Here is a 22,287-nt window from a genome sequence, read left to right on the forward strand (position 1 = left end):
GGGGATTTCTCTGTGACTTACACTAGGATGGGCCTGGACCCAGACTGGGGGTCTAGAGAGTGGTCTCCTCAATTCTGCCTCCCCAGTTATCATCCTAGGGCCTTGAGAAGTTGTACAAGGTGCACGTGGCTTCCGGTGCAACCTCCTGGAGGGACTGCACCGCCCAGAACAGACTTTGCTCTGGTGTTTTCCAGCCACCCTGCTTGTAGGACCTCAGCTCCCCGAGCAGAGACTGAGCCCTGGGCTCTTGGCAGTGAAAGCGTGGAGTCCTACCCCTGGATCAGCTGGGAGTTCCCCAGACTATGGGCTTTTCGGGTTCTAGCCATCTAGCCCAGGACTCCCCTGGGGGCCCAGTGGGAAGGAATCCAACTGCAGTATAGGAGACGAGGGTTTAATCCCTGGGTGGGGAAGATCCTCTGGAGAAGGGAATGGCAACCTGCTCCAGTATCCTTGCCTGGAGAATCCCATGGACAGAGGAGCCTGGCGGGCTACAGTCCGTGGAGTTGGACACAAGGGAGCATAGTACAGCTAACTAGCACACAACTAGTTAAAAGTTAGGACAGCGTTTAGAACTCAAAGACCTCGAAAGCAGTCATATAGTCATTTTCTTTTTGTTAGCATGAGTTCATGTGCCCAACGCACAGGGAAGCGAAACAAACTGAAACGTCGCAGTTTGGAGCAGAGGAAGGTTTACTGCAGGGCCAGTCAATGGGACGAGTGGTCCATGCCCTAAAAAACTCTGAGGTCCCCAAAGGGTTTTGGCAAACCATTTTTAAAAGCTAGGTGGAAGACGATACTTTAAGTCAGAAAAACATGGTGTACTAATGCATATACCCCGACGCTGGGAAAGATTGAGGACAGGAGGAGAAGAGGGCAGCAGAGGATGAGAAGGTTGGACGGCATCACTGACTCAATGGTCATGAGTTTGAGTCAACTCTGGGAGTTGGTGATGGACAGGGAGGCCTGGCGTGCTGCAGCCCACGGGGTCGCAAAGAGTCAGACATGACTGAGCGACTGAAGAACAACAACGCATATATATGGAATCTAGAAAAATGGTACAGGTGAGCCTATTTGCAGGGCAGGAATAGATGCAGACAAAGAACAGACTTGTGGACACAGCAGGGGTAGGAGGGGGTGGGAAGAACTGAGAGCTGCATGGACACTTACACCCTTTACCATGAGCACAACGGAGAACCAGTGGGAAGCTGCAGCGTGATGCAGGGGTCAGCCGGTGCTGTAACGAAATATAAATGCACATGATTCTATAACATATATACATCAATAAATAAATGTGGGAGAATAGCCAAGTCTTCCACATGTAATTCCAACCCAGCAACTAAACAATGCAACAGCCCGGCCCCATCCTGTCTTAAGTGAAATGAGTGTGGCCTGAGGCTCAGGGATTTTAAATGTTCTTCCAAGTGATTCCAACCTGCAGAGAAACTTGGGAATTACTGGGGTGGGACACATCACTACTGTGGTAAAGGTTTTGCAATATATGTGCATGAAATGAACACATTATACACCTTAAACCTACGCAGGGTTGATGATTCTCTTAATAAAGCTGGGGGAAAAAAGAAAGAAACGCTTTGGGAGAGAACCATTCACGTGGAGACTCAAGGCACAAAATAGCTGGTCTTACTATTAACTGAGACGGGCATTTTTTTAATTTGTATTTTTTATACAATTTTCAAAGGTCCCACTTAATTTACAGTTATTACAAAACATTGGCTATCAATTCCCTGTGCTGTGCACAACATCCCTGTAACCCAACATCTGATATCCCCCCACCCCTGAATTGCCCCTCTGCACCTGCTGCTGGTAACCAGTGCCTTATTCTCCATGTGTGTCTGCCTCTCTTTTGTGACACTGATTAGTTTGTTGCCTCTTTGGATTCCAGACATCAGTGGTGAAATACAGTGTTTGTCTCTCTCTGTCTGACTTATTTCACTTTAGTACGTGTGATGCTTAGTGGCTCAGTCATATCTGACTCTGTGACTCAATGGACTGGAGCCCGCCAGGCTCCTCTGCCCATGGGATTCTCCAGGCAAGAATACTGAAGGGGGTTGCCATGCCCTCCTCCAGGGGATCTTCCCGACCCAGGGATTAAACCCAGGTCTCCCACATTGCAGGCGGATTCTTTACTGTCTGAGCCACCAGGGAAGCCCAAGAATACCAGAGTGGGTAGCCTATCCCTTCTCCAGAGGAACTTCCTGACCCAGGAATTGAACCAGGGTCTCCAGGATTGCAGGCAGATCCTTTACCAGCTGAGCTACCAGGGAAGCCCTCACTTCAGCATACTACCCTCCAATTCTAACCATGTTGCTGCACATGGCAGATTTTGCTCTTTTTTCTGCCTGAGTAATTCTCCATTGTATAAACGCACCACATCTTTATCCACTCGTCTGTTGGTGGACACGGAGGTTGTTTGCATACCTTGGCTATTGCGGATGCTGCTGCTATGACCATAGAGGTGCAGGTATCTTTCCAAATGAGAGCTTCTATGGTTATCCAGATACATACCCAAGAGTGGACCTGTTGGGTCATATGGTAGTTTTATTTTTATGTACTTCTTCTTTTTTTCTCTTGCTCATTTTTTAAATTATGAAAGTATGATAACATATTTACAGGAGACTGGGGAAAAATAGAACAGAGTTACATATAGTTCCACTATACATTACAATTATGTTTAGGTAGATACATAAATATTTTTGAAGTTTCAATGTCAAAGGAGTTTTTAGAGAAACCTCCATAATGCTTGCCACAGTGACTGCACCAATTTACATTCAAATTACATCAAATTACATTCCTAGCCAACATTTCTTATTTGTGTTCTTTTTGATGATAGCTATTGAGACAGGTGTCGGGTGAGATCTCACTGTGGTTTTGATTTGCATCCTTTATTAGCGATGTTGAACACAGCTGCACTTTAGAACACTGGAGAAGATTTGTTTGATAACAAGCAGGTGCATATACCATGGGGCTTCCCAAGTGGTCCTAGTGGTAAAGAACCCGCCTGCCAATGCAGGAAACGCAGGACACGTGGGTTTGATCCTTGGGTTGGGAGGATCCCCTGGGGGAGGGCCTAGCAACCCACTCCAGAGTTCTTGCCTGGAGAATCCCATGGACAGAGGAGCCTTGCAGGCTACAGTCTATGGGGTCGAAAAGAGTGAGACACGACTGAGGGACAGAGCACATAAATACTATGAATTCACAGGAATCCAGATAAGAGGGTGTTACGGAGAAAGTCAACTGAACAAGCAACGGCAGCATCCTTAGAGAGTGGTCAGCAAGTGCCAACCCACACACATACACCCACACCCCGTTGCTCTGGGCCAGCCAGGTGAGGGCTGTACTGACCCGCGGGTCTTCAGCACAGGTGAACTAAGGCCGACAGAGCATCCTCACCTGACAGGTGGGAAGGGGTGGGGCAAGCAGGTGCAGAGAGCCGCTGCTCCCCGTCTACCCTGGGTATGCCCACGCGGAGCGTAGCAGCCAATAGACAGCAAGAACGTCACCACACGGATCCCCCCAAAGGCCCGTCATCACCGCTTGCCGGTGGGATCCCGTCCTAGAGGTGAGGAGTCAGGGTGGTGGGCGTTTCCTCCTGCCTTCTCCCTGGAATCTTTCTCTCCCTGTTTTTCTCCCTTCCTGGTTGGAACCTACTCGCTGAGCCCTATTCTCTGCTCCCAGTCTCTCCAGTTAGACTCATCAGAGCCCAGGGACCAAAGAAACCCTCAGAGAGAAGGAGGTATGTCCCATTGCTCTGCTTTGATGAAAAAGTCCACCCACAAAACACATCTGTTTGGCATATTTGGGTACATCTCTCAGCTCTTCCCAACCTCTAGGTCTGAAGTTGTTGTTTAGCCACTGAGTTTTATCTGACTCTTTGCAAACCCTATGGACTGTAGCCCACTAGGCTTCTCTGTCCATGGGATTCTCCAGACAAGACTACTGAAGTGGGTTGAGTTTCCTCTTCCAGGGGATCTTCCTGACCCAGAGATCGAACCTGGGTCTCCTGCATTGGCAGGCGGATTCTTTACCACTGCGCCACCTGGCAAGCCCCTTGGTCTAAAGTAGAGGATGAACTTGGGGTGCTCTGACTTGAATGTCAGGACCAACTGATGTGTGTCTGTGTCTTAAAGGAGTCTGGGGGTGTTACTCACCGTGGCTTACAGTCATCAAAGCGCTCTGCGACACCCTACAGTCCTGAGGGTGCTCTTTGTCGAGGGAGGAAACTGAGTTACTGAGGGAAACGCCTTTGCCTGGGGCACCAAGACTCGATATTCAAACGGGGTCTGATTTCAGGCCCTGTAATCCTAACAGCTTCTGTAGGATCACTCAAGACCCCCGTGCAGCAAATGAACTTATCTACAAAACGAACGCACGGACGTAGAAAACAGTTTTCTCCAGTTGCTGCCCAAGGGCTCTGAGTGGAAGCTAGTCTCTTGCTGCAGAGCAGGAGCTCAGGGCACTCAAGCGTCAGGAGCAGAGGCTCCCGGGCCCTGGAGCTCTGCTGCATGGGCTCAGCTGCCCTCGGCATGGGGGACCCTCCTGGGATCAAACCCGTGTCCCTGGCATTGGCGGGAAGACTCTTAGCCACTGTATTCCCAGGGAAGTCCTTAGAATACCTTTATACCAAAAGTCTTTACTGTGTGTGTGTAACTGGATGTTACGTTAACAAGTGCAACCGGAAAGAACTCATCTGAAAACCCTGTGACTGATTTTCAGTAAGTGACGGTAACCTATCGGCCAATTCCATTAAGCCTAGCCTGTTAGCCAGGACCACTCACTGGCAAGTGTTTTCAATCTTCCTCTATGACCTCCCCCAGGGCTCAGCAGGTAAGGAATCTGCCTGCAATGCAGGAGACCCGGGTTCGATCTCTGGGTCAGAAAGATGCCCTGGAGGAGGGCATGGCAACCCACTCCAGTATTCTTGCCTGGAGAATCCCATGCACAGAGAAGCCTAGTGGTCTACAGTCCTTGGGGTCGCAAAGAGTCAGACACCACTGAGCAACTAACTCTTCACTCTTCTAACAGGTCCCATTGGCTTCGTTTACCAAAGACTACTTTTCCATTCCACCTGAGCTCTCAGCCTTGCATCAAGATGAGAGAAGCCAAAATAGCCCCCTTCTCCAATTACGGACTGCAGTGGTGTTTCGAGCAGCTGGGCAAAGAGGAGTTCCAGACATTTAAGGCCCTCCTGAAGGAGCATGCGTCAGAATCAGCAGCGTGCTCCTTCCCGCTGGTCCAGGTGGACAGGGCTGATGCAGAGTCCCTCGCCTCCCTCCTGCATGAGCATTGCAGAGCATCTCTCGCCTGGAAGACATCCACTGACATCTTTGAAAAGATGAGCCTGTCGGCACTGTCTGAGATGGCAAGGGACGAGATGAAAAGTGAGTGAGATTGGGGCAGACCTCGGGGGTAGGGGAAACAGGGGGTGACCTCAAGTTCCCAGGGGATGGGGAAGGTACCATTGGGGGTGGGAGGGTGTCCATCTCTACAGCGGGACTCTGAACTAGGAGAACTCACTCACTCACTGCTCAACCTGCCTCGCTGGAAACCCAAGTCATCTCCAGCCCATGAAACAACGAAGGAGAAGACAGGTCTGCCTGGTGGGCTGAAGGTAGCAGACGGCACGTGGAGTCAAAAGTGCCACGCCAGAGCTCTGGTGGCCCCACATGTGTGACTTCTGGCAAAGTCTCTCCTTCTCTACATCTGGGGGACAGTATTTGTGCTGCGTCTACGTGCTGTTGCCAAGGTCCAATAAGAAAGTGAATCTTCATCTTGTTTCTCCTCATTAATTTTCTGTCCGGAAGATCTGTCCTCCGGTGAGAGTGGGGTCCTAAAGCCCCCCACTGCTCTCTTGTCGCCGTCAATTCCCCTTTAACAGCGGCCAGCATCGGCCTCGTGCACTGAGGTGCTGCTTTGTTGGGTGCGTGTATCTTTGTAACTGTTACATCATCTTCTTGGATAGATCCCTCAGTCATTATGTAGTGGCCTTCCTTGTCTCTTGTGAATGTGCTTGGTCCTGTCTGACTCTTTGCAACCCCATGGACTTGTAGCCTGCCAGGTTCCTCTGTCCATCTTCCTGGAATTTTCGGCCGTTTCCTCCTCCAGGGGCTCTTCCTGACCCAGGGATCAAAGCCAAGTCTCTCATATCTCCTGCATTGGCAGGTGGATTCTTTACCACTAGCTTCAGTTCAGTTCAGTCGCTCAGTCGTGTCCGACTCTGCAACCCCGTGAATCGCAGCACGCCAGGCCTCCCTGTCCATCACCATCTCCTTATTTTTAAAGACTATTTTATCTAATATGAGTATTGCTACTCCTGCTTCTTTTGACTTCCGTTTGCATGGAATATCTTTTTCCAGCCCTTCACTTTCAGTCTGTGTGTGTCCCTAGGTCTGAGGCATTTGGGTTTGTTTGTTTTTAAGAACAGTAACAGCTGTAGAACGGGTGTCTCCCTTATTTCTTGCCTTAGATTTAGAGACTATGGTTCAAGGAACTTCTCTAAGGATTGCCCTCCCTCAGAATGTTGGTACGCATATTCTAGCAATGTACTTACATCAAGTTCTGTGGTTATCTTAAGGTATTTCAAAGAAAGGTAGTAGGAAAAAAATAATAGCTCTCCTTTATCAGGAGGAATTCTCTCCTTCAACTGTGAACAAAAACTTAAGAGTCCCAAGTGTGAGCAGCCAGATTGGCTCTAAAGACTTACAGGTATTACACACCCAGATGTTGCTCATCTGTTGTGTCCATAAAGAGCTTGAACAGAAGCTCTTCCTTCTGAGAATCAAAAAAAAATCCCTGGATGGAAAACATGTTACTGTTATTCATAGGAAATTGTTGTTGTTGTTCAGCTGCTCAGTCATGTCTGAGTTTGCGACCCCATGGACTGCAGCACGCCAGGCCTCCCTGTCCATCACCAAGTCCTGGAGCTTACTCAAACTCATGTCCACTGAGCCAGTGATGCCATCCAACCTTCTCATCCTCTGTCGTCCCCTTCTCCTCCTGCCTTCAATCTTTCCCAGCATCAGGGTCTTTTCCAGTGAGTCAGCTCTTTGCATCAGGTGGCCAAAGTATTGGAGCTTCAGCATCAGTCATTCTAATGACTAGTCAGGGTTGATTTCCTTTACGATTGACTGGTTGGATCTCCTTGCAGTCCAAGGGCCTCTCGAGTATCTTCTCCAACACCACAGTTCAAAAGCATCAATTCTTCAGCACTCAGATCTGTTTATAGTCCAGATCTCACATCCATACATGACTACTGGAAAAACCATAGCTCTGACTGTAAGGACCTTAGCCAGCAAAGTGAAATCTCTGCTTTTTAATACACTGTCTAGGTTTGTAATAGCTTTCCTTCCAAGGAGCAAGGGTCTTGTAATTTCATGGCTGCAGTCACTGTCTGCAGTGATTTTGGAGCCCAGGATAATAAAATCTGTCACTGTAGGAAATGAAGGTTATAAAATCAAAATAAGAGTGGATGTTTAGTGATCAGTACCCCCAGCCGAGCCACCGTGTTGAGACTGTCACAGGCCCTGAGTCTCCATTTTCCTCGCTGCAGACGAATTGGGGAATAAACTGAGATGCTGAGACGAGTGTGGGTTCCCTTCAGTATTTTGGGCTGGAGATGTTTTCATCCCTGATGAGGGTAGCTGCCATGACGTTATTGAGACACGGTCTCAACTGTTCTTGATTGCAGAGTATCTACTGGCTGAAATATCAGAAGATTCTGCACCAACAAAGACTGACCAAGGTCCAAGCATGAAAGAAGTGCCAGGTTAGTTGGGGATCGCGGAGAGGGACGAAGTGGTGGAAACGGATGTGTGTGAATTATGCTGCTCTTAACATTTATATACAAGAATGTGATCATGCGAAAAAAAATTTTTTTTGATATGGATCATTTTTAAAGTCTGTATTGAACTTGTTGCAATATTGTTTCTGTTTTATATTTTTGTTTTTGTTGGCCCTGAGGCATGTGAGATTTTAGGCCCTCGACCAGGGGTCAAACCCACAACCCCTGAATTAGAAGGTGAAGTCTTGACCACCGCACCACCTTGGAAGTCCTGGTGGTGATATCTAAGATATTAGTGGGGCTTCCCAGGTGGCTCAGTAGTAAAGAATCTACCTGGCAATGCAGGAAACCCAGGTTTGATCCCGGGATCAGGAAGATGCCCTGGAGGAGGAAATGGCTACAGGGACTGTAGCCTGCCAGGCTCCTCAGTCCATGGGGATTCTCTAGGCAAGAATACTGGAGTGGGGTGTCATTTCCTCCCCCAGGGGATCTTCCCGACCCAGCGATTGAACCCTCATCTCCAGCGTCTTCTGCATTGTAGGCAGATTCTTTACCACAAAGATACAATAGCAAGCAGCAAAGTCTCTGGCACCGCCCATGGTGGGGAGACAAACTTGTAAAGCGTCAGGTGTGACGTGCGGAAAAGAGGTCCAATTAAAGGGACACAGCTCTATTTCCCAGGACATCCGTCTGCTCTCAGGCAGTGATCTTAGGGACAGAGATCCTTATACGCACATTGCTAGGAAGAAAGGAAAGCGCCCCAGAGGCAGGCTGGCTGTCTTCGCAGCGACTAAGTCTGTGGTCTTTGTTTTGCGTCTTTGCTTGTTTCTCGCTAAAACTGTGACTCTCTTCACACCCAGTCCCATTCTTCCCCTCTCTTCCGTCCCATGCAGGCCCCAGAGAGGACCCACAGGACTCGCGGGACTACAGGATCCACGTGATGACGACATTCTCCACCAGGCTGGACACACCCCAGCGCTTTGAAGAATTTGCCTCCGAGTGTCCGGACGCGCACGCGCTATCCGGGGCATTTAACCCAGACTCCTCGGGGGGCTTCCGGCCTCTCACGGTGGTTCTGCACGGACCCCCGGGGGTTGGGAAGTCCTCGCTGGCCCGGAGGCTCCTACTGTTCTGGGCGCAAGGCGACCTCTACAAGGGCTTGTTCTCCTACGTCTTCCTTCTCCGCGCCAGAGACCTCCAGGGGTCCAGGGAGACCAGCTTCGCGGAGCTCATCTCCAGGGAGTGGCCGGACGCCCCGGTCCCGGTGGAGAAGGTCCTGTCCCAGCCCGAAAGGCTCTTGATTGTGGTGGATGGACTCGAAGAGCTGGAGCTCTCCTTCAGAGACCAGGACTCCAGCCTCCTGGCCGACTGGGCGGAGAGGCAGCCTGCAGCCGTCCTGGCGCACAGCCTGCTGAAGAAAGTCCTGCTCCCCGAGTGCGCCCTCCTCCTCACCGTCCAGGACGCGGGATTGCAGAGGCTCCAAGCCCTGCTCCGGTCTCCCCGTTACCTATGGGTCGGGGGCCTCTCAGTGGAAAACAGGATGCAGTTGCTCCTCGGCGGCGGGAAGCACTGCCGTCCTAAGACATGCGCCTGGCACGCGGGGGCCGACCACCAGGAGGTGCTTGACAAGTGTCAGGTGCCCGTGGTGTGCGCCTTGGTCCGTGAGGCCCTCGAGCTGCAGGGGGAGCCGGGGAAAGGCCTTCCCGTCCCCGGCCACACCCTCACGGGCTTGTACGCCACCTTCGTGTTCCAGCGGCTGGCTCCCAAAGATGCAGGCTGGCGCGCGCTGAGCGGGGAGGAACGCGGTGCCCTGAAGGGCTTGTGCCGGCTGGCAGCGGACGGCGTGTGGAACGCGAAGTTCGTGTTTGACGGCGACGACCTGGGCGTCCACGGGCTGCAGGGGCCCGAGCTCTCCGCCCTGCAGCAGGCGAGCATCCTTCTCCCTGACGGCCACTGCGGAAGGGGCCACGCATTCTCCCACCTCAGCCTCCAGGAGTTCTTTGCGGCCTTGTTCTACGTCCTGCGAGGCGTCGAGGGAGACGGGGAGGGCTACCCGCTGTTCCCCCAGAGCACAAAGAGTCTGACGGAGCTCAGGCATATTGACCTCAACGTTCAGCTGGTCCAGATGAAGAGATTCCTATTTGGCCTTGTGAGCAAGGAGGTGATGCGGGCCCTGGAAACCCTCCTAGGCTGTCCCGTCGCCCCCGTGGCTAAGCAGCAACTTCTGCACTGGATCTGCCTGCTGGGTCAGCACCCTGCTGCCGCCGCCTCCCCAGACTTGCTCGAGGCCTTCTACTGCCTTTTCGAGACACAGGACGACGAGTTCGTTCGCTTGGCCTTGAACGGCTTCCAAGAAGTGTGGCTGCAGTTGAACCGGCCAATGGACTTAACGGTGTCTTCCTTCTGTCTCCGGCGTTGCCAGCATTTACGGAAAGTTCGACTGGATGTCAGAGGGACCCCAAAGGATGAATTTGCTGAGGCATGGTCCGGGGCTCCCCAAGGGTGAGTGCCCCACCTCTGCCGTTCCCGTTCTTGTGTTTCTTTCCAACACAAGAGAGGTATAACTGAGCAAAATTGCACGTATGTAAGGTGTATGACTTGGTGTTTTGATGTACCTGAAATGATCACCATCAGGCTAGTCAGCACACCCATCGCCTCATATAGGTACCATTTTCTTTGTGTGTGAAAACACCTAAAGACTATCCCCCTGGGTGTGCATCACTGTGTTAACACATTAGAGCTCCAGAATGCACTCATCCTGATAGCTGCAACTTTGTACCCTTTGGCCAACATCTCCCAGTTCCCCACCCCAAGGCCAGGCAACCACCGCTCCACGCCCGGCTTCCGTGAATTTGACTGCTTTAGAATCTAAGTGAGACCGGACACGTCTCTCCGTGACTGGCTTATTTCACTTGGCACAGTGTCCTCTAGCTGACCGCTGTTCTGGCCAATGGCAGTGCTTCCTTCTTTTTCAAGGCTGGATAATATTCCATTGTATGTGTGTACACCACATTTTCTCTTTGTATGTATTTGTAGTTGGAGGATAATTGCTTCATAGTGTTGTGTTGGTCTCTGCCACACATCCACGTGAATCAGCCACAGGTATACATGTGTCCCCCGCTCTTGAACCTCCCTCCCTGCCACCCCATCCCAGCACTCTAGGTCATCACAGCACCGAGCTGAGCTCCCTGTGTCATATGACAAATTCCCATCAGCTGTCTGTTTAACATATGATAATGTACCTGTCTCAAGGCTACTCTCTCGATTGATCCCAGCCTCTCCGTCCCCCGCTGTGTCCACAAGCCGGTTCTCTAGGTCTGTCTCTCTTCCTGCCCTGCAAGTAGATGCGTCAGTACCATCTTTCTAGATTCCATATATATGTGTTAATATGCAAAATTTATTCGTGTCTTTCTGACTTACTTCACTCTGTATATAATAGGCTCTAGGTTTATCTATGTCATTAGAACTGACTCAGTTTCTTTCCTTTTTGTGGCTGAGTATATCCCACTGAGTATATATGTAACACAACTTCTTCATCCACTCCGCTATCGGTGGACATCTAGGTTGCTCCCATGTCCTGGCTGTTGTAAACAGCGCTGCAGTGGACACTGGGGCACACACACCACAGTTTCTTTATCCACTGATGGACACTTAGGTTGTTTCTGTATCTTGACTGTTGTGAATAATGTACAAATACCTCTCTGGGACCCTGGTTCCAATTCTCTTGGACACATCCCCAAAAGTGGGATTTCTGGATCATATGGTAGAGGATGAGATGGCTGGATGGCATCACCGACTCAGTGGACATGAACTTGGGCAAACTCTGGGAAGTAGTTCAGGACAGGGAAGGCTGGCGTGCTCCAGTCCATGGAGTCACAAAGAGTCAGACATGACTTGGCGACTGAGCAACAGCAAATGGTAGTTCTATTTTTAGTTTTGGGGGGGACATTCCATACCATTTTCCATAGTGACTACACTTTGACATTCAAGAGGGAGCTAGAATTCAAGCACAAATCTTACTTAGAGCTGGCGGTGTGCCCTGTGGGTACAGAAGTGTTCTGGAAGCAGTTTGGTTCTGACAACACTCCTCCAGACCATGAGATCAGATCCACTCAGAGCCTCTGAGACCCTCCCCCATCCTAACAGCCTGACTTCTCTCCTCGGGCGTGGATGGGGCAGTTGCTCATGTCAGAATCCATCCTGTGTGAACAAATGTTTGTTTCCTTCTCCACAATAGGCTGAAGATCAAGACCCTTGATGAGCACTGGGAAGACCTCTGCTCCGTGCTCAGCACGCACCCAAACCTACGACAGCTCGACCTGAGTGGCAGCGTCTTGAGCAAGGAGGCCATGAAAACCCTGTGTGTCAAGCTGCGGCAGCCAGCCTGTAAAATACAGAATCTGATGTGAGGCTTCCCAGACCCCGTACATCCCTTTGTGTGGCTGTGTCATGGCTCTCCTCTCCTACCTACTGATCTATAGAGTGTATTTGCAGGGAATAAGGGCTGTGGAAGGTGTAGCAACCAAGTTCCCAAAAGTATAGGTGGGGAATGACTAAGGATCTTGTGAAGGGATTACTAAGGTGGGTTCATTTACTCAGGGTTTTGAAGGATGAATAGGAGTTGCTTAGTTGGAGCAGGAAGTGAGGAAGGTTCATTTCAGTACTGTATTCATTAATACCATAAATTTACATTGTCTGATGAATCATGTGTCAGTACCTCATCAATGTTATATACAAAACACTTTAGATGTCATATGTATAACTACATATGTGTCTATACATATGTGTAACACTGGACATCAAAAATGAAAATACAGTGTAAAAAAGAGAATCATACATGTATTTATACACATAATGATTCACACATTGATAATGAAGAAGCATCAGTAAGGTTGCTTTATGGATTCCTGGGTAGGAAAGATCCCCTGGAGAAGGAAATGGCAACCCACTCCAGTATTCTTGCCTGGAGAATCCCATGCACAGAGGAGCCTGGCGGGCTACAGTCCATAGAGTCACAAAGAGTCAGACACAACTTTGCGACTAAGCCGCAACAACAACGCGGTAGCCCTGCCTGGACACTGATGAATGAATCATTACAAACTTTTACGGCATCCACATTACGGTCATAATCATAATACAATATTATATTGTACTTAATACAATAAACATAATACAACATTGCTATATTTAAGAAAAACACTTACCTTTAATGATTGGCTGACAGGCTGTTTCTCTGGTTATAAGATAGAAGAGCATTCTGTACACTAATGTAATTCTTTGAAAGCAAAGTTCTAAAATAGTAAGAAAACAAACACATCATTGATTTTATGCTGAATACCACTCACCTCATTCCTGTGTAGGGATAGGCGGTCCACATCAATGCCAGTTTTGCATACGATGGTCTACATGTGTGTTTTTATATTTATTGAAAAAAACCCAACATACACGAGAACTCGTATAGTTTAAACCCGTGTTGTTTGAGGAGCAACTGTAACTGCAAATAATGAAAGATCAGAGTCGAAATGGGAACAGCGTGAGAAGGAAAGATGAGGGTACAACGAAACCTCTCCCGGTGGTCCTAACTCACGTTCCCTTTTCCCGTCTGTAGATTTAAAGGGGCCCGGGTTACCCCTGGTCTCCGTCACCTCTGGATGACTCTGATTATCAACCGGAACATCACGCGCCTGGACCTGACGGGCTGCCGCCTGAGAGAGGAGGACGTGCAGACGGCGTGCGAGGCCCTCAGGCACCCACAGTGTGCGCTGGAGTCTCTGAGGCGAGTCGCGCTGGGGATGCTTTCTGCTGCTTGGATTTCAGGGCGTCACTGCTTTTACTCTTTATTTTGAAATAAGCTTTCGCAGAAAGCTGCCGAGGTCGTACAAAGGCTTGGGAGTCTGGGGCTGGTTGGCCAGGATGAGTGCATGGCCGTGTGTATGTAATAAACGCCGCCAAACCGGACACCGAGAGAGGGCGCAGATGGTGTCACGCGTACGTCACAATAAACGTCACTTCCGGGGCCTCCCCCGGTGGTGCCGCAGCTAAGACTGTGTGCTCGCAATGCAGGGCGCCCAGGTTCGATCCCTGGCCAGGGAACGAGACGCCGCGAGCCGCCACTAAAAACCCAGTGTGCCTGCAGCACACGGAACTCTGCTCAGGGTTCTGCGGCAGCCTGGACAGGAGCGGGGTTTGGGGCAGAGTCGGACTGACTGAGCCACACACACACACACCCCACACACACGCACCCACTCAGGCCCACACACACCCCACACCCACACACACCCACACACACACACCCACGCAGGCCCACACACACCCCACACCCACGCAGGCCCACACACACCCCACACCCACACACAGACACACCCCATTTGGTGATACAGGGGTGTGCAGTTAGTGTAGTCATTCACCATTCCAGGGACATCTCAGTCGCTGCCAGTTTGTGATTTCCTGGGGGTGTGTTTTGCCATTTAGATTCTCTGGGACTAAAAACCAGGACTACTCGGTGCTTTGGCTGTATTTTGAGAGAGAGAAACATGAGGTCTGTTCAGCTTTATTGACTAACATACCTCAATCCTGTATTATAAACATCAAAATTGCTGAAAGAATACATTTTAATGATTTCCTACCAAAAAAAAAAAAATGATACTGTGTGACGTGATAGAGATGATAGCTAATGCTACTGAGGCAGTCATACCGCAATATATCAATGTATCAAGTCAGCAGGCTGACACCTGAACTTACACAACGGTATAGGTCAGGTAAACGTACAAAACGTCGGCTGGTGGTCATTGCTATGAATAAAGTAATACGGGGACGAGAAGACGGGGCAGAGGAGGGCGGGCAGGCGTGGTTGGGAAGGTGGTGAGACTGACTTACTCAGACAAGGTGGCATCCCAGAGGGTGAACGGAAAACTGAACCACAAAAAGATCTGAGACTGCGAACAGGCACAGCAAATGCTGGGACCCTCAGGCCAGAGCAGAGAACGCCCAGGAGCCAGCCAAAGGGACAGGGCAGCTGATGGGGGCAAGGTGGGCTGCTGCTGGGGAGAGCTGAGGACGTGCTCCACGTTGCCTGTCTCTGCAGGTTGGATCGCTGTGGATTAACCCCAGCCTCTTGTCGGGAGATCTCCCAAGTGCTTGCTACGTCCGGCAGCCTGAAATCCCTCAGCCTCACGGGAAATAAGGTGGCGGACCAGGGCGTGAAGTCTCTCTGTGACGCCTTGAAGGTCACACCCTGCACCCTGCAGAAGCTAATGTGAGCGGTACTCCTGTTCACGAGTCCTATCTTCCCTTGTGATCGTCCCTGTCACAGCGGGTGGAGGAAAGGGAGGGGAACTGGCTGATGCATAAGCTGAGGGTTAGAACAGGGAGGGAGGGCCTCCTGCAGGGAGCCCTTTGTGGAAGTTTATTTCTGTTTAGTCGCTAAGTCCTGTCTGACTCTTTTGTGACCCCATAGATGGTAGCCTGCCAGGCTCCTCTGTCCATGGAATTCTCCAGGGAAGGATACTGGAGGGGGTTGCCGTGCCCTCCTCCAGGAGATCCTCCTGACCCAGGGATGGAACCCGCGTCTGCGGTGTCTCCTGCGCTGGCAGGCGGGTTCTTCACCGACTGAGCTGTCATCTCCGTTCTGGCCTCTCTCCTTGCAGCCTGGGGAGCTGCGGGCTCACAGCCGCCACCTGCCAAGACCTGGCCTCAGCTCTCATCGAGAACCAGGGCTTGACACACCTGTCCCTGTCGGGCGATGAACTGGGGAGCAAAGGGATGAGCCTGCTGTGTCGGGCCGTGAAGCTCTCCAGCTGTGGTCTGCAGAAGCTGGCGTGAGTCCACCCCGTGGCCCCCAGAGCATCTGTAGCTCTATTACAGCGAGTGCAGAGCAGTGGGGAAATGGTCAGGACGAGGGGACCTCGGAAGTGCCATGTCCTGCCCTCTCCTGATAGCTTCTACCCTGGAAAATCCCACCTCTGCCTCTGTGTTTCGAGCCGGAAGTCCTCATTCATCCACATACAGCCACGTCTCATTACTCCCGGCAGTCCTGTTCTGTAAATTTGCCGTGAGTACGGGACAGGTGGACGCAGGATGAGTGACTCTCCAGGGAAAGACTCCCACAGTTCCTGGGCACCTCTGGTCACAGCGTTTTCTTAAAATTTCTTTTATTGAAGTATGGTTGATTTAGCATGTTGTGTTAATTTCTGCTAATTGCACAGGTGACTCAACTCTTTTTCAAAACGCTTTTCCATTGTGGCTCGCCACAGGATGTTGAATGCGCTTCCTGTGCTCTGCAGTAGGACCCTGATGTTTACCCATCCTGTCTGTAGGAGCTCACGTCTGGTGACCCAGACTCCCCATTCTTCCCCTCGCCCGACACCCCTGCCCCTTGGCCACCACCAGTCTGTGAGTCTGTTTCTGTTTAAGAGAAAAGTTCATCTGTGGTGTTATTTTCTCCAACCGATCAATACCTAACCTTGTTTTATGTGTTTCTGTTTACAGACACCTTATGTAATACATATTATTGAATCATTAACATTGAACTCGGGCTTCCCTGGGGGCTCAGTGGTAAAGAATCCGCCTGCCAATGCAGGGGATTCCTCCCTGGGAGGGGAAGATCCCCTGGAGGAGGACATAGCAACCCACTCCAGTATTCTTGCCTGGAGAATCCCATGGACAGAGGAGCCTGGTGGGCTACGGTCTATGCGGTCGCACAAGAGTCGCAAACAACTGAGCGACTCAACAACAAACGTGGAGCTCGCAACCAACAGCACTGTACTCGAGCCCGCAGGAAGCTTGTGGAACACGCCCATTTTCTCTAAGGCGCCTTCCAGCCTCTGTAGCCTCGGGCTGTCCCTGGGGGCCATCTGAAAGGCTGAGGTCACTCTGAGGAGCACACCTGAGCTTCCTCTTCTCTGTGTGTGCCCCGCAGACTAAACGCATGCAGCCTGGATGTGGCTGGCTGTGGCTTCCTCGCCTTTGCACTCATGGGCAACAGGCATCTGACGCACCTGAGCCTCAGCATGAACCCCCTGGAAGATCCCGGGATGAACCTTCTGTGCGAGGTCATGATGGAGCCGTCCTGCCCTCTCCGGGACCTGGAGTAAGTTTCCCCGCTTGTCGGAGATCAAGTCTACCACACGGTTTAGCCGGCCGAAAGAGAGGGCACCGCGAGTTAGTTCTAGGGTCCGTCTCCGCGTCCCCGTCTGGCTCTCTCTCTCCCCCACCTCCAGCTCTCCCTCGCTCTCCGTCCCCTCCCACCTCCCGCCTATCGCAGTTTGGTGAACTGCCGCCTCACCGCCTCGTGCTGCAAGAGTCTGTCCAACGTGATCACGAGGAGTCCGCGCCTGAGAAGCCTGGATCTGGCCGCCAACGCCCTGGGTGATGAGGGGATTGCGGCGCTGTGCGAGGGACTGAAGCAGAAGAACACCCTGACGAGACTCGGGTAGGGTCTTGGGACCACCTCCCAGAGGGCTGGGCGCAGGGGGAGGGGAACGCAGACGTGACGCCGCTCCCACAAAGAGCAGGTTCTGTTCACCATCCCATCGAATGGAGCCCAACCTCGGCAGGGGAGCAGACCGAGGCGTCCAGTCCGACTGGACACCTGTATATGCATGAATGAAATACAAATGCTGGAGAACGTGGTCCGGAGGTGGTGAGAACTAAGTAGATAAATGTTTGCTGGACACAGTGCCAAACGGTGGAGGTGCACAGACCTGGCATTGCCCGTCTAGTGAGAAGGATGGATCAAAAAGCAGATGATCAAACGGTGGAGGTGCACAGACCCTGGCATTGCCCGTCTAGTGAGAAGGATGGGTCAAAAAGCAGATGATGACGCGGGTGGAGCTCAAACTCTCGAAAGCACCAGAATCACCCCGGAGGCTTCTCAGAACACTGCCAGTACATACGGTGGAGTGCTATGCAGCCCTGAAAGGGGAAGAGCTAAAGCCATTTGCAGCAACAGGGATGGGCCTAGAGATGATCACACTGAGTGAAGTAAGTTGGGCAGAGAAGGACAATATCATATGATATCACTTAACTGTGGGATCTCAAGAAATGACACAAATGAACTTACTTATGAAACAGAAACAGACTCACGACATAGATAGAAAACAAACTGATGGTTACCAAGGGGGAAGAGGGTGGTGTGAGAGGGATAAACTAGGAGGTTGGAACTAACATACACAAAATACTGTGTATGAAAATAATCAACGAGGACCTACCGTAGAGCACAGGGAACTCTACTCAACATTCTGTAATAACCTACGTGGGAAAAGAATCTGAAAAATGGTGGATTTATGTGTGGTGTCACCGAATCACTTTGCTGCACACCTGAAACCAATACACTATAAATCAACTACACTCTCATAAAGTTTTTAACAAAGAAGACCGCTCCACTGGCAACCACTGGTTTGTTCTCAGTATCTGTGACTCTATTCCCACTTTCTTCATTCATTTCACTTTTTAGATTCCACATTTAAGTGAAAACATGCAGCGTTTGTCTTTCTCTAGCTTCCTTTACCGCGCATAACACCCTCCATCTTGTTGCAGATGGCAAGGTTTTTGTTCTTTTTCATGGCTGAATAGTATTCCACTGTACTGTTAAAATTGCAGTAGGGCGGTTCCCTAGGGGTTCAGCGGTTCGGACTCTGCACTTCCAATGCAGGGCCATGGGCTCGATCTCTGGTTGGAGAACTAAGATCCCGCATGCCACATGGCACAGCCAAATAACGATGATAATAAGAGATATCTCCTTAAAATAAAATTTTTTAAAATGTTGTACAGGCAAGAATAGCAGAGTGGGTTACCATTCCCTTCTCCAGGGGATCTTCGCAACCCAGGGATCGAACCAGGGTCTCCTGCATTAGCAAGTGGGTTCTTTACCATCTGAGCACACCAGGGGAGCCCAAATAATGATAATAAATAAAAGAGACAGCTATCTAAAATAAGAAAGACTGTAGTGGAAGTCAAATACAGGTTGGAGGGAGGCTCCCAGATGGCGGGGTCTTTCTTGGCTGTGCTGACCCTGCAGGCTGGAGGCGTGTGGACTGACCTCTGAAGGCTGCAAGGCCCTGTCTGCCGCCCTCACCTGCAGCCGCCACCTGGCCAGCCTGAACCTGATGCGCAACGACCTCGGCCCCAGAGGAATGACGACGCTGTGTTCTGCCTTCATGCATCCCACCTCTAATCTACAGACCATCGGGTGAGCCCCCAGAGATGGCTTCTGAAATGCAAACAGACAAAATGTTTGTATCTTCCAAAAAACCACAAGGAGAATTACTGCAGGATCCAGCCAAACCACTTGTGGTCTTAGTGGTAGTTTGGTCGCTAAGTTGTGTCTGACTCTATTGTGAGCCCCCTGGACTGTAGCCCGCCAGGCTTCTCTGTCCATGGGGATTCTCCAGGCAAGAACACTGGAGTGGGTTGTTATTTCCTTCTCCAGGGGATCTTCCAGACCCAGGGATGGAACTCGGGTCTCCTGTGTTGCAGGCAGATTCTTTACTATCTGAGCTACCTTGGAAGCCCTAAAAGATACAGAATTTGATTTTTTAAAAAGGGTGGGGGGCTGAGTTTTATTCAAGGAGGAAGGCGCTGTCTGTCTGCAACAGCGCAAGAAGAGGTTTCAGACCCTTGGGCGGGGTGTCCGGGAGTCCTGGGGAAGGGAGAGGCATCAGAAGCAAATTCCCAGAGTAAGGAAGCCCCTTTCTGGCCCCCTTCCCAGGCTGTGGAAAGAGCAATACCCGGCCCGAGTAAGAAGGCTGCTGGAGCAGGTGCAGAGACTGAAGCCCCACGTGGTCATCAGTGACGCCTGGTACACGGAGGAGGAGGAGGACGGGCCCTGCTGGAGAATCTGAAGAACCTGAGAACCGCCCCGCCCACCCCCGCTCTGATTCGGGACCCTTCAGGAGACGGATGACGATTCCTGATCCTCACAAAGTCTCACTGGTGGTGGCTCCTGAGTATCCACTTCAGTTCGGTTGTCGGTGTCTGCCTCTGACGACGGCGTGTGCCCTTCACGTCCTGGGACTTCAGTTCTCTGTGAAGCGTCTGTCCTACCTGAACACACAGGGAGGACTGAATAAACACAGCATTTGGAAGAAGCATCCAGTGCCTCCTTGATCGGTGGGGGTGTGACTCCAGAGCAGACGAGGGAGGCCTTGGGTCTTTAAAAAAGTCACAACTCTGTTGATGTTTTTTCAACAAAAAATTTTTAAGTGCATATCTGAATTTCAAAGGAGGATGTGACTATCACTGAACATCAGAAGTATGAACACAATGTTGAATTTATCGCTTAGTGTAGTAAAGAACTGGTCTGCCAGAGTCTCCTCCTCAAAGCAACCACGAGGTAGGTAATATTTTTCCTGTTTTTACAGAAAAGGAAACAAAGGCCGATCGATGGACGTTGACATTGGCCTGGTGTCACAAAAAGTCATTTAGTCATCCTGAGAAAACTCTAATTTGAAAAAAAAAAAACCTGCAGCCCAATATTCATAGGAGCACTATTTACAATAACCACATGGAGACAATCTAAGTGGCCATGATCGATGAATGGGTAAAGACGGCGCACAGGGAGTACTACTCGGCCGTAAAGAGAGCGAACGCTTGCCGTTTGCAGCAGCGTGGGTGGGCGCAGGATGATCACACTAAGTCAGGAAGAGAAAGCGAATGCCATGTGGCTGTCACTCCACGTGGAATCTAATACTCGACGCACAGCTGTGTGCACATTTACTTCCATATCTGCACCAGGGAAAGGCAGGGCAAGAGGGCAGGGACCCACTCCCGGAGGGGTCCATCCCTGCCGTTCAGTCGCTCAGTCGTGTCCGACTCTGCCACCCCGTGGACTGTAGCTCACCAGGCCCCTCTGTCCATGGGAGTCTCCAGGCAAGAATACGGAGGGGGTTGCCATTTCCTCTGCCAGGGGATTACCACTAAGCACCAGGAAGCCCTGGAGGGTCCCGTGGCAAATCCAGGGGCATCGCCCTGACCAACCAAGTTCGTCTGGCCATGGTGGGGTGGGGACATCTGTACTGCATCCTGGATGGCTGTGGGCTCGCCCTTGTCATTTTCTCCAGGTGGATAAAGTCGGGGGGCTGTGTGTGTGTGTGTGTGTCTGGTGTGAAGCCATGTCAGCTGGTCCTCTAAGCCACAAGTCCCCGAATGCCTGGCCTGGGGTCGCTGTGTAGAACCTCCCTGTTCACTGGGGGACAAGTCGGTGGGTGGATGAGTCCAGTTCAGTTAATCCCGCGGCCCCAGGAGCAGGCGCCCAGCCCACCTCCCTGCGCTCCCCCTGGTGCCCACGAGGTGGCGGCAGAGCGTTGCCTTTCCCTTTACACGCGCGGGAGCAGGAAGGATGGAGGGGTCCCTGGGGCCAGTGTCTCCCCAGCACCGCCGGCCTCCGGGCAGGATAACCTTTTGGGGGCGGGAGCCCCCCCTGAGCATGGCAGGACGTCAGCAGCATCCCTGGCCTTCCCCCCACTACATGCCAGGTGCACCCACGCACCCCTCCTCCTCTACCCTGGGAATTAGAGATGACCCCAGGGCACAGTCGCCTCAGCTGAGAACTGCCGCTTCACTTGAGACAGAAAACCCTCTCCTGGCCACACGTCCATGCCCCACAGGACGAAAGTGCCCTCCACACAGGCCCGCGTCCTCCTGACATGTTAGGGGGTGGCCACTGCCTGCTCCCCGCGGAGGAGGAGGGCTGTTTCCTAGACCCAAAGGTGCGGCTGCCTGAGTCACAGCCGCCAGAGCTTGGGAGCAGGAGGAGACGGGATAAATAAACCAAGTACGTGCCCCTGCTGGCTCACTGCACGCGCGCTCAGTCATGCCTGTGTGACCCGGTGGACTGCAGCCCACCAGGCTCCTCTGTCCATGGGATTCTCCAGGCAAGAATTCTGGAGTGGGGTGCCATGCCCTGCTCCAGGGGCTCTTCCTCGCATCTCCTGCGTTGGCAGGTGGATTCTTGACCACTGAGCCACCTGGGAAGCCCCTCGAGCTCACTGAATGCCACATTGTGACAAGAAGTGAACTGAGGACTGGAGAAGGCGGGCGGCACCGCCTGGCAGAGCAGTGTGCCTGGCTCCTAAGTCCCGCACTAGGCTCCTCCCGGGACAGGAATCGAGGTCAGTGACCAGAGGAGACCAGGCACTTAGAGACACCCCAGGGGTCCCTGCAAACAGTTGTGACAGGCAAGTTTTTCTTTGCACAGAGGAGGCAGCGGAGGGTCAGAGGGGTTAGTTCACTTGCCCAGGGTCACACAGCCTCTCTCTGTGGCCCAGAATCTGGCCCGGGTGTCAGGTGCTGCCTCTGCCCGTGGAGGTGGGAACAGAACGACTCAACCCAACGCTTACTCCTCCCCAGGGGACAGGGAACACCCCCACCCCCAGCAGGCAGCACTCCCCCCCTGCCCCCCCCCGCCTCCGGAAGCGCCCAAGGTCAGCTCTGGCCGACGGAGAAGGGACCTGCGGGCACCGGGAAACGTCCCCTCAGCCTTTGTTTCCCCGGCC

At 51.7% G+C, this 22,287-nt stretch overlaps 1 protein-coding gene across 1 annotated transcript; it reads left to right on the top strand.

The window, feature by feature from the left end:
• Nucleotides 1-1,052: 1,052 nt before the first annotated feature.
• On the top strand, nucleotides 1,053-19,877 carry NLRP5 (NLR family pyrin domain containing 5). The gene is made up of 11 exons (XM_070770269.1): nucleotides 1,053-1,061; nucleotides 4,961-5,396; nucleotides 8,689-10,297; nucleotides 12,033-12,200; nucleotides 13,404-13,571; nucleotides 14,880-15,050; nucleotides 15,442-15,612; nucleotides 16,713-16,883; nucleotides 17,058-17,225; nucleotides 18,813-18,983; nucleotides 19,503-19,877. The coding sequence occupies exons 1-11, from the start codon at nucleotides 1,053-1,055 to the stop codon at nucleotides 19,633-19,635; spliced, it is 3,375 nt and encodes a 1,124-aa protein (XP_070626370.1). The 3' UTR covers nucleotides 19,636-19,877.
• Nucleotides 19,878-22,287: the final 2,410 nt, after the last annotated feature.

Source organism: Bos indicus, chromosome 18 (assembly GCF_029378745.1).
Source record: "Bos indicus isolate NIAB-ARS_2022 breed Sahiwal x Tharparkar chromosome 18, NIAB-ARS_B.indTharparkar_mat_pri_1.0, whole genome shotgun sequence".
NCBI lineage: Eukaryota > Metazoa > Chordata > Mammalia > Artiodactyla > Bovidae > Bos > Bos indicus.